We start from the raw sequence: 12,559 nt of genomic DNA on the forward strand, positions 1-12,559 counted from the left end.
TCAAGACTCAAAAAAATCAATTTATTTCATTCTCAAAGCTTTGAAGGTAGCATTTAAGTATCACTACTAGAATATATTTACATATTTTCTACAATATCTTTTTCTCTTCTTTGCTGTCAGCATTTGTGTACAACATTTCTCTATTGTCATCACTCAGATAAACATCACTACTGTTTGTTGTCACTGTTTTCCTTCGCTGGATGCACATGATGATCACTCACAACATTGTCCTTCCATCATTTTTGGCACCTTCCCACTCACACCTCCATTGTTACTCTTCGTTCCTTTTTCTGTGTTTGCAATATCATTCCCTCTTTCACTATTTGTGGTATTCTACATCGCCTCCAGCTATCATCTCTGTTAACAACTTAATTGATCGTCTTTCAGCACCAATCACAGTGCCCCCAGGTCATGACATGAGCGGGATTTTTGCCTCAGGAACTTGCCCACTTCTCTCTCTCTGGGGTAGCGAGGCACCAGGCTGGACAGGAAACGTTTAGCACGGGAAGTGATGCTTTCACGCTGGCCGCTCATCATGTCCTCCATACTGGTTCCTGGGGGCCACGGGGACTGGCCCCTGGCTAACCGCACAGCACACTCCAGGAGCTCTGGGGTACGATGATCCAGAGAGGCAGATATCTCTAGATAAAGACAGTTGAAGAGGGCGGCGCTGGACATGGCCTCTGAGGGAAGAGACGGAGGCAACAGTGTTAATACTTAACAGTCTATATGTTTGTGAATGTTTGTGTTTTTACATAAACAAGTATGCACTTCTTTAACAGCTTCTTCTATTGAAATTTATGTCAATTTATCCCTAAGGAGACTTCATCTTCATTTAAAGTCTTGTTTTTCATTTTTGAACAAAATAAGGCAGAGCACCCCTGTAATCAAAAGCAATTATTGTTATTCATTCTTTTTGAGGCTGTCGGAGGAGTTAACCCATAAAGTTCCAAACATCCACGGGCAACCAAAATAATTTACTGATCTAAACTGTTTAATAAACCTGTTGATCCACTAATTCTATCAATACATGTAAATAATTGGTGTAAAATGCAGTTTGTTTTCATTTCATGGTCATTGGATATGACCCATTTAGACATTCAGAGGCTCCATAGTTACCACGGAAACACCGTCATCTTCTACAACATTGATTCACTAGTAAAACCCATGGAGTTGGATCAATGACAGTGGATGCACACACTTGGTTTATGTTCAGTTAATGGTATGTTATACTAAAAAAGTCACTTTTTCTTCCATTTTCTCTGTTTTTGATATAATAACTCTCAACTTTCATCTGAGCTTTTATGAACATCTACATAATCAGTGAATTAAATAAAGAAAAATACCAGATTTTCAATCGAGAATATAAAATGCAGAGCAGAATATTAGAAAATAATGTTGATAAATCTCTTAAGAAAGGTTAAAAATAGAGAAAGAAGTATCACTGGGTCTCAACTGGTCAAATATTACTTAGCTTTGGTGCACACAAAAAAGACAGATAAGAATAAGCCAAGCATGAGGGGAAGCAGATTTTTGTCTTTATAAGTAGGAACAAATGTAACTGGATGAATGTGGGCATGTGGTGAACTCAAAGTGAGTATTCTCCTTCCAACGGTAATTCTTACTCCAATTTACACTCCCACGTTACAGTGGAGCTGCAACACTGACATTTAGATTCTACCTTTCACTCTGTGTTAATGTTTAGAGGTAAAGAGTGAAAAATGTCAGCGCTTAGAACAAAAAAAAAAGCCATGCCAGTGAGGAACGATAAAAACAGCTGAGCAAAAGGGTAAGTGGTAACAATAAAGAAAAGAATAGGATGATAACGGGGCTCCTCACCTTGGGATGTCACCTCACGTGAGCGCACCAGATCACTCTTATTACCGACAAGGATGATGGGAGTTTGGGGCTGAGTCTCTCTCAGCAGTAGCCGGAGTTGAGCGGTTCGGTGGAAACTTCGACGGTCTGTCACTGAAAACACCAGAACACACACCTCACACTGCAGAGCTGACAGGTCCTGAGGGAAGGACACACAAACACATATATGTATATACACAGTATGTTACATAACCACACGGTGCCTATTCAAATGTACTGTAGAGGGAATATGGTGAATATGCTGTGGGGGGTGGCATAGAAACCTCAGCAACAGCTATCATTTTGCCAAAGAAAACAGGTGACATTTAAAATCTGCAATACATATTTTAGAGCATTCAAATGTCAGCTCAGCATAGTACATGTGTACTATTAAGCAGACAGCACTGACAAAAGGTTTTTTTTTCTATTATACTATTTAATTATATCAAATCTGGGTAGGAATTCTCTGAGACTGAGTAGAAACATTTTATTTGTCTGTCTTAAAGATGTGCACAAAATGCAAGCAGCCAAAACAGCAGATAATTGAGCGCTCCATCTAAAATCTCCTGTGGTTTAGTGAGAAATTGTCACTGTAGATAGCATCACCTGCAATTCACCATTAACTCTTGGTGACATACACATTCACTACAAGCTGGAAGAGCCAAAAAAAAAAAAAAAAAAAAAAAAAACCAGAATAAATATGCCTTCCTGAGTAAATCCTTAAAAAATCTGAACACCAACCTGTTGATAGTTAAAGCTAATGATGGAGATACATCACTACATTTACAGAATAACAATATATACAGTGCCTCTCACAACAAATGTGTCAGTATACACAGTAACATAACACATAGGCCTGACAGATGTACAAAAAAAGACAAAGTGTGTCCACACATCCAGCTTCATCAGACACATCAATGCCATCATTTGACACATCTGCTCCGTGGGTACCTCTCCTTCTTTGTTTCTCTTTCTCTCTTTCTCACACATCCACACACAGATGCTTCTGATCTACACTCGAGGGAAAAGAAGGAAAACTGTACAAAACAACTCAATAATGAGCTTTCCTTACTCAACCAGATGCAGATGCAGCAGATGCATTGTCCTCGTTTTTCTTTTTCAAACACAGTATTTCTCTGAGCTTGACATTTACTTGTTATTGTGTTTGCAAGTGAAACAAATAATTCAGTGTATTCACCAAATGCAGTGAAATATGGATGAATCTACACATCTGGATTATGGATGTGGTTTTAAAATACTATGCTGATGGTTGTTTTTGTTATAAATCTAACCTTTTAATGGTGTATGATGGTTGTAATGTTAGGTCAAAGCATAAACACAGTATTATGCTGTGTAGAATGTGCTTTAAAAAGTGAAAGTCTAACAAATCAAACTGCAGTAAATAGTACAATATGTATTTATAGCTATAGACACCCACTACACAAATGCCACAAAGCAGCAGAGTGCACCTCCAGCCGGGGAGAGAGAGAGAGAGAGAGAGAGAGAGAGAGAGAGAGAGAGAGAGAGAGAGAGAGAGAGAGAGAGAGAGAGAGAGAGAGAGAGAGAGAGAGAGAGAGAGAGAGAGGGAGTCCAGTGGTCTAATGAGGGAGCAGGGAGTGTAGAAACGCTGGAGTGTTGTTTGGCTCACCTGTCTCCAGTTGTCATAGATAATGATGGTACTCTCCTCATCATCCACAGTGACTGTGCGTACATAACCCTCCCCTGAGGACAGAGAGCAGCCGTTAGGTCTCACAAGGGAGATGAGTGCTGGGGTTTATTTACCTGCTGCTCATAGAAAACAGAGTTCACTACTGCTCTGCAACAACTACTCTGTACCATCAGAATCCACAGATGCTGTCCTGTCCATGTCCCCAGCGAGGGCGATGGCCAGAGAGGACTTCCCCACGCCGTTCTGCCCCAGCAGGGCAATCCTCAAGGGCCCATCAGGTCTGCCCTCCACTGCCACCATCAAAGTGTCATCCAAGGCTGGACTGAAGCTGACCGGTGAAACAGAGGGTCCAGCTGCACCCGATGACCAGTCACAGTCATCGTGGACGGCTTCTTCTCGTCTGAGTTGGTGTTTAAGTGGCAGAGGGGTGCTTCCTCTGCGGACAGTCAGAGGGGTGCTGGACAGAGTCATACTGTCGCACTGCAGGAGACAGGAAATCGATTGACCTTCTCTTCATTATATAACATTTAAACCAAGCTATTTATATGGAAAAATACAGCATTAACAAGACAGAACTCAAAAGTTTCATCTGCATGCAGGAGAAATATTCTGACCTTTAATCATTTATCTGATTTTAACATCAAATGCCAAATTCTACAAATCCAACAAAGCTTTTAAAATTAGACCCAACACTTTAAATCTTCACAGCCTGGTCCTATATTTGACATCTGCAGCCAAACTCCAGATAAGTCTTATGCCATCATCAGGGTGATTTAGAAAGATACTGAAGACATTACACAACAATTTTCACAGACTTATGACAAATAACCTCATTTCTATGTGTAAAATCTGGAGAATGCCCTGTTAAGTGTAAAACCAAACAGCCAAGGAAGTGGGATGCAGACATTTTTAAATAAGAAACTGAGTCATAACATGCAAGTATTTGGTAATTCAGGACACCTCCTCTCTGCACCTCCACCTCCTTAACACACACACACACGGAAAACACAGTAAGGCGCACAGTGGAACCCCACTCACCCCCTCAACCTTTCAAACAAGATGACAACCACAGTATCAGACGTCATTGCCTCTCAATCTTTACCCCAAATCTGATTGGCTAATTGGACTCAGCATGTGGAAGCTGGTTTACCCCCCCCCCCCCCCCCCCCCCCCCCCCCCACACACACACACACACACACATAACCCGTGCGTCTTGCAGTACCTTGGTCGTCTTCTCCTCGTTGCTGAGCCTGTCTTCGGGCACATCTGTCGGCATCTGAAAACTGAAATGAAGCGATTCTCATAAGAATACCACACACACACACACACACACCCACACGGAACGAATACTAGGGCGCGCACAACTGCCCATCATCCTCACCCCAATGCATCCACAACCCCCCACTGACCCACCCACTCACTTTATGGACCCTCAAACAGCCCGGCATGATCTCTCACCTGTCGCACGGCTCTCAGCAACTACAAAGTAACCACAGTCCCTTTCTCTCTCTCTCTCTCTCTTTTCCTCTCTCTCTCTCTTCCCTCCCTTTACGCACCTCTCTCTCTCTCTCCCTCTCTCTCTCTCCCACTCAATCTCTCTCCCTCACTACTCTAACTCTCTCTCTCTCTCTTTAGGTTGGGGCCCAGGTTCAGTCTTGCAGCCATTCATCACCTCTCTCCAAACTGAGTCTGACTCACTGACTTTACGCGTAAAACCTCTCCACATTAGTGTTTCCTGCTCTGCACGCCCCCCCCCCAGCAGGTGCATGCAGTTCAGGCAGTGTAACGCAAGTGGAGTGGTGATGCTGGCAGCAATGCAAAGATGCTCTATGTCACGAAGCTCTCATTGACCTCTGGAAGGTGTTGCCGCTATGCAAAGCAGCCACCAGGGTGCAGTAGAACACAGGTGCTGTCCCCGCTAATTGGCTTTACGCATCAGTGTGCGTCCTTGGAGGATATACGTTAAAACGTGTCATATGGGTATTTCTCTGGTAGAAACAGTAACTTCTTGTCTTTGTGTTTGTCTCTCTCATTTTCCACTGTGTGTTACCAGACACACACACCTGACCTTTACCTCCACTCACTCATTTACATTTCATCAAATCAAGTCACGTTTAATCCCTGATCCAAGGAGAGTATTTGGACATGTTTTCTGTCAGAATGTGAGTGTGGCCATGAGCAGAGCGCAGCGTTGGTGCGTCCCTCCCACACACAAAGCCACAATAGACTCCGGCAGTGAGCAGCCAGGACGCTATTATAGCCCTAATCCTGCTCCCATTATACAAGCCAGAGAGAGAGCGAGAGACACAGAGAGAGAGGCAGAGCTGAAGATGAGGTCATCCCAAACAGCGCACACCCAGGGTCACTGCCTCACTATAGAGGGACAGAGATAAAGAGAGCTGGAGCAAAGCATGGGACTGCATCGTGAGCTGCAGAGAGAAAAGGCCAGCGGAAGACTAAAAGTGGGAGATGCTCAGAGGATGAATGAATGGAAAGGAGACAGGGTTAAAACCTTTTACCAAGGTGAACAAAACACACCACTGCATTCAGGGAATGGTAAAGTACTTTGTTTATTTCATATGCACATGAAACCACACTACAACAGGAGCAGGAAACCATGATAATGGTCATTATGTATGTAGTAATGTTAATCCTAATCACAATTGGATAAAATAATAAACTGTAGGAAAGTAAAAATACACCCTAATGAAATAAAACCAGTGAAGTAAAATAATCAGAATAGTACATAAACAAACAATGAATAAATACTGAATAAATAAGTGAATAAATAAAAGAACAATGTATTTAACCTACACCCAAACAAAATATATAGCTCTAATGCATAAACCCTGGCAATGATATCATGGGACAGTTAAGAAGTTGTCTCCACGAAGAGATTTTTTTTTTGCATTTTTTCCCTGCATCCTTAATGTATTTTTGCATTCCCAGCCCACAGTACTCGAGTCCACAGTGACCAGCTCTGTGGTGCTGCATGTCGCATTAATATGATGATTGTTCCTGTAGCTCAGTTTATTCTGGAGAACCGGCCACAACCACACAAATCATGCCATACTCCTTCCCTCCTTGTGATTTGTCTCTTTCACCAGATGCAGTTGCTTTAGTTAAGCATACTACCAGCTCCACTTCTTTTTTTAAAACCCATTTTTAAGAGCAAACAGAGAGCAAACAGCAAGTCTTTTTGTTACTGGTAATGGCAGAAAGTGGCCACTTCCAACTAGCAAAAGGTAGATTTTTTAGAAGATGTATCTTTGCTACAACACCAGATTAATATTGAACTGTTCATTTAGCACAATCACTGAAAGATCCACATCAAAGGGATCCTTGTACATTCTTTAATCTATGATTATTCATCTTACAAAGAATAACAAGTTCTGGTGAGCTTCAACACTTTGGTAGGCAACTGTGAAATGTTAGCTGGCAAATACAACTGCATGCCATGGATACTTTATCCAAGCCCATACCACTCCACATCCAGCACCACTGCACTACACAGACCTCTGCAGCTTTAGCAGCTTATTATAAAAAAAAAAAAATGAAAAAAATAAATTAAAAAAAAAAAAAAAAACTACAGTTTTAGCCTTGCCTCAGACATTTTGGAGAGTCCGTTGCAGGTATATCAGCTCTGTTATATTGCGTAGATCATATGCTCAGCAGTGTCAGGAACTACTAATACTGTTAATGCAGGATAAAGCCCTTTTAAAATTCTTTTGTCGACCATTGCACGGATATCTCCAGCAAATCATTTTGAAGACGTCTCAGCAAAGGTTTGTGCAACTGTCATTCACAGTGAAGCAAAACTGAGCTCAAGAAGCAGCCTAAAGCTGAATCTAATGCTATGAATTAACAGTCAATTCCTCTTTAGTCACTCAGGGGTGGATTTCACAGTTGTAACCTGCCAATGTCTCTCTTTCACTTATCTCTCTCTCTCTCTCTCTCTCTCTCTCCTTTGCACAAACACAAACACACACATGCACACACACATACACACACATCCTTGTTTTCTTCCCCAAGTCTGATTATCATAGTTGATTGAGTTGGCTGGTCTTGTTCTTCTTCTTCCCCACCCACCCCCCGGGGTTAAACTCAGAGGAAGTAGTCAGGGGGTGGGGATGGTGGGTTGTTTGCGCGTGTTGGCGGGGCATCGCCAGTGCTGTGGTTTGTGCTGAGGAGCTTCTCGTAGCGAGCCTTGTAGGTGTCTCTCTCCCTTAGCACTCGAGTCAGCTCACACTGTAACTGCTCCAACTGAGGAAAAAAAAAGACCATCATTTATTTTGTGCTCGCTTAAAAGTCACAGTGTGAACTGAAAATAAACTGCAACGATGCCCACTTGTTCATGCAAATAGCATCAGGAATATGATCTTATTTTGATTTTATTTGTTTTCATAGTTTAGGATTGTCAGACTTCCAGGCTGTGTTAAATAGTGACTGTTCTCAGCTATTTTAAGGTCACAATCTCAGATTTAAGGCTGAATATCATATTTCAGATTGTGTTTGTATCTCAGATGAGGTTATAATGAGAATCATTGTAAGTGAGAGTCATCAACACAAGCATGTGTGTAGGTGTGTTTCTGTACCTGTTGTGTGAGCACATGTTTCTCAGATTCCAGAGCGTGGCGGTGCTGTAAGCGCTTGTAGCGGCAGGACTGGGCATAGCCACGGTTCTTCAGTGTGCGTCGTTTCTGCTTCAAACGCACCACTTCATCCTTACTCACTCCACGCAGGTGTCGGTTCAACTCGCGCACTGACAGGCTCACCAGCTGCTCATCAGAAAAGCGCTCATTCACCCCACACTGCTCACAGATGGAGAAAACACATAGAATATGCTGTTCCTCAATGTTATTTGGCAACCAGACACATGCAGCTGATGACTGCAGTGTATACAGTTAAGAAGTAATTCACACATGAAGGAGGGTTTGTTGAATATTTACTCTTATAAATGTGACCATGATACATCTGGTGGACATGTGATTTATCATACTGGGTGTTTATGAGCATGTCTATCTGTCAGGGGGCACATTTCAGCACCACATGTCCATAATCTGTCATGTAATCTGACTAAGTGTGGGTGACAGTTATCAGGATTACGCACAGCAATAATAGCAGATATTATCATAAGCTCATAGTGTGCTCCATATACCATAAACCGAGATACACACAGGCCTCCTGACTGACCAGAACACATGTTATAAAGTTTATTTACCTATCAAAAGAACATTCAGAACACAAGAGTGTGTTCAAAAATGGTTTTAATTAAAAGAATAAGATTTTTATTCTAAGCCCTTTCGGTCTTTTAAAGTGTTAATAATCATTTATCAGTTTTTTGGGTTTTTTTTTTTCAAAGATTGAAGACTTACAGATAGAAAACAATCACAAACATCCAGTTGAAGTACTGCCACTACACGACTAAAGTTGCAAAAAGACCATCAATATAACAGTATTTTAGCAGAATTCATTGAATGATCAATTAATTGAATTTATGATAGTATTATACATTTTCATTTGAAATGAGACCCATTAGCTCTAATGCCAGACATTGTTCTACTTTGTTTCTTACTATTGTTGTCACATAGAGGCCGATCCTTCTTGTGATACTTTGGATACACAGACATTAATAACCATGTTCTAATGTCCTGATCCTAATCCTTCACTGCACAATCCCTCCCTCCTTCCGCTCGGCTCCTAATGCTACAAGTGCTATTGTTTTCTCTTCACTACCTTCTTCACCTCTAATATCCATCCTTATATTGATTAAACACTTCCTTTATTAGCAATCATTACCAGCCTCTGTCAAGCAGTGATGCATTTCTGTACCTGATTGACTTGCGGATGGTGATGATGGTGATGCATGGGGTGGTGTGGGTGGTGCTGATGATGGTGATGCTGGTGGTGATGAAGGCGGCCCTGTGGGCTGAGGGGTTGTGGGTATGGAGCTGAGTTGGGGGCGGCATTGGGGAGTGAGGGGGGTGCTGATGAGAGGAAGACGAGCGGACGATGGCACATGTCTGCCCCTTTAGCACAGGAGATGTCACCTCCACTGTCACTGCTGGAGTCCCCAAGGTTACTACTTGAACTCTGAGAAAGACCTGGAAACTGAGAGAAGAGACACAGAAGGTGTTGAAGAGGAAATAAGATGAATAAAACTCTACCTCTAGTGCTCCTGACAAAGAAGAAAGACAGAAAAAACATTGTTTTACCTGTGAGCTGACAGCAGCAGCTGCTGAGTTTAGCAAAGCCTCCACAGCATCCTCACAACCCAGAAAGCCATTGACCGCCCCCCTCTCTCTGTCTCCTCGCTCTGGTACTCCTCCCAGGGCCCCCAGCAATGTGGCAGGCCCCGTCACTTCACCCCCAAACTGTTGCTGCAGTGCCGCAAGCCAGATCAGGTCCTCCAGCGAAGCCGGGGTGGGACCCTGAGGGCCGACGTGGGCCGGGCTGCTTTCCACGTTCCCCTGAGAGCCAGAGCTGACTCCAGAGGTGAAGCTGTTGGAGATGGAGAGTGGGAAGGAGATGGAGGAGGATGATGAGGACAGAGAGGAAGAGCCAGAGGGTGGCGGGTGGGCATCGCTGAGCGTTGGCGAGGGTGGCAGCGAATTGTAAGGGCTGGAGCTTAAACTGGAGTCTTGGGGAGGGTGGCTGGTGTATGGAGAGCTGGAGGGGTCATGGGGCAGACCAGATTTGGGATACGTACACTGAGGAGGGAGCGGAGGAGTGTCAGATTTCACCTCAAACTTGAGGAGATCAAAATCGTTCAGGTACTCCATGGCCAGAGGGCTGGGAGGGAGAGAAGGCATGGGGAGGGAAGGAGACGACATGATGTCTGCTGCTGCTCTGAGCTTCAACAGGGCTTTTCCGTGTGTCAGGATAGTTGGAAAGTCCACTCCTCTGCCTCAGTGCAGCTCATAGACAGCAGCAGTAGTGGTGTCAGGAAGCACACAGCAGGGTGAGTTTTCTTTCGGAGAACCTGCTTGACCCTGTGTCCTTGTCTCTGTCTCCCTCGTCCTAAAGGAAAGGTGGAAAAAGGGGGTTTGGAACGGAGACAACAGAATGGAATTTCTCTGGCAATTGTGGGCTTGTGTACATGTTTCAACCTCCTGAGACCCAGGAAATGTCAGCAAAGTACAAGCTTTTTTTGTTTTTTTATTAAATAAGTGCCTATATTGGAAACATTATGATGCAACAGTTTTTTCAGATGCAGTTTTTTAAATTTTTATGGAATGCCCTTTGTGGTGGACAGTTTTCTTTTCTTTTGTTTTTTTTTGTGCATAGCATTGTGAAACTCTTATCCACAAATGTAGACAGAAAACCCATAGCTGGGTCTTAGGAGGTTAAGGTAGTAATCAACAACACATCCCCCTATTACCACATGTAGAAACACATGCACAATCACATGTATGTGCATGTTTTCAATATGCAAAAACAAACAAGAACTTCCCAGCCAAATTACACTTTGAAATACCCTTCAAACCAATCCATATTTGCATTTTCTCTTAATTTTATGACAGAAGTGCAAATCATTCTCCTAACGTGGCATTTTTTCCACTCATGGTTAATCTTTCTATTAGATAACTCAAGTGTGAAAAACACACGAAATGCTTTAAGTCAAAAAAAAGTCACCACCTTCCACTTTCCATGTGCCATATTTGTCTTTATGTAGAAGTGACCCCTTGTTACTGCTTTAATGAAATTACACACGCAGTAGATACAACCTGGAATATTTCCAGAAAGATCTATCAACTGAACACAACCCAACTGGAGCAGAAGAATTCAGAGGGCTTAATCATTTTTGACAGAAAGATCCACAAGTCTAAGAGACTAAATCCAATTATCAGCAGGTTCAGGCTTTAATCCAGAGCCGAAGACTTTCTAAATAACTGAAATACATTTTTATACACACAGAACCTATGGAAAAAAATATGATTTCAGCTACAGATGATATTTATCTTAAATAGTATGTATCAAGAGGACACAAAAGGTGAATATAGTCTAGTCAAAAAGTTTGGTTTCATACATGATTATGTTACATGAGAAGAAAATAACTCACAGCTTTTAGTTAAATCATCATATTACACAACAAATCAAATCATTCAAAGCTACAGAAAAGACCAAGCATCTTTTTGGCACTGAAATGAAAATTTACAATAGTTTGAGCATGATACAGTGGTAACTACATCAAAGAAAGACATAGAAGAGCAAACCCATTTCCTCCAACAACTAATTACAGGCCTTCAAATATAATAGATATTATTATTAAAGTGAACATCTAATTAAAAATCCACCTTTGACTAGTGCCACTGGTGCACAGCTCATTAGTTTTACCCCCTGCAGTTTAAAATGAATTGTAAAAGAAAGCAAACAGTGATAGAGCTCCATGGAGGCCTCAATCTGGCAGTGGACCAGAGTCACGGCAAAAAAAAGCCAGCCCAAAAGAGCGACACACAGGCTCACAGAGACGGGGAAAGAGAGAGAAAAAAGTAGAATGAAAGCAGAGAGAGTTAAAGGCCTCGACACAAGAGAGAGAGACACACACACATACACATACACACACACACACACACACACACTGGTCAGAGGGAGAAACAGTCAACCATGAACAAGAAGGATGAATGAAATGATCTTACCGTCGGTCATAGAGATGAAGGATGGATTCGGGTTCTTTTCAACATCTCCCCCACACACGCACACACAAAAATAATGGACTGACTAGGTTGACTGACACGTTTGGAAAGAGACACAGAGGAAACAGAGAGTGTGTCTGTGTGTGCGCATGTGAGTGTGTATAGCACTCTGTCACTGAGTGCCACTGCCCCCTTTCTTTCTTTCCCCTCTGCTGCAAATCCCTGTTTGCAACAATCCCCTCCTCTCTCTCCCCCCATATCCCTCTCTCATGGTCCACAGGCATGTTCCCATTCTCTAACAATGTCTCTCTCTCCCTCTATTCTCTCTCCCTGTCTGTCTGTCATTGCATGTGTTTATCTATTCTCGTTTTATTTCTTCATTTTCCTCTTGTCTTGT

General features: G+C 42.5%; 2 protein-coding genes across 4 annotated transcripts; both read right to left on the reverse strand.

Annotated features, from left to right (window-relative positions):
- LOC115417735 (GTP-binding protein REM 2-like) lies at positions 1 to 5,953 on the reverse strand. 3 transcript variants are annotated; one of them, XM_030131779.1, is made up of 6 exons: positions 5,590 to 5,953; positions 4,749 to 4,809; positions 3,694 to 4,006; positions 3,506 to 3,579; positions 1,840 to 2,017; positions 1 to 683 (listed from the first exon to the last, which is right to left on the reverse strand). In XM_030131779.1, exons 2-6 carry the CDS (start codon positions 4,800 to 4,802, stop codon positions 394 to 396), a joined length of 909 nt encoding a protein of 302 aa, XP_029987639.1. In that variant the 5' UTR covers positions 4,803 to 4,809; positions 5,590 to 5,953; the 3' UTR covers positions 1 to 393. The 3 variants fall into 3 exon arrangements, with proteins under 3 accessions (XP_029987639.1, XP_029987638.1, XP_029987640.1); XM_030131778.1 differs by having other exon boundaries at positions 4,985 to 5,953; XM_030131780.1 differs by lacking the exon at positions 5,590 to 5,953 and adding an exon at positions 4,948 to 4,966.
- Positions 5,954 to 6,079: 126 nt separating this feature from the next.
- On the reverse strand, positions 6,080 to 12,351 carry nrl (neural retina leucine zipper). Its single transcript, XM_030131777.1, has 5 exons — positions 12,166 to 12,351; positions 9,742 to 10,546; positions 9,359 to 9,637; positions 8,122 to 8,337; positions 6,080 to 7,789 (listed from the first exon to the last, which is right to left on the reverse strand). The coding sequence occupies exons 2-5, from the start codon at positions 10,357 to 10,359 to the stop codon at positions 7,631 to 7,633; spliced, it is 1,272 nt and encodes a 423-aa protein (XP_029987637.1). The 5' UTR covers positions 10,360 to 10,546; positions 12,166 to 12,351; the 3' UTR covers positions 6,080 to 7,630.
- Between the last annotated feature and the right edge of the window lie 208 nt (positions 12,352 to 12,559).

The sequence above is a fragment of the Sphaeramia orbicularis genome, chromosome 4, assembly GCF_902148855.1.
Source record: "Sphaeramia orbicularis chromosome 4, fSphaOr1.1, whole genome shotgun sequence".
Classification (NCBI taxonomy): Eukaryota; Metazoa; Chordata; class Actinopteri; order Kurtiformes; family Apogonidae; genus Sphaeramia; species Sphaeramia orbicularis.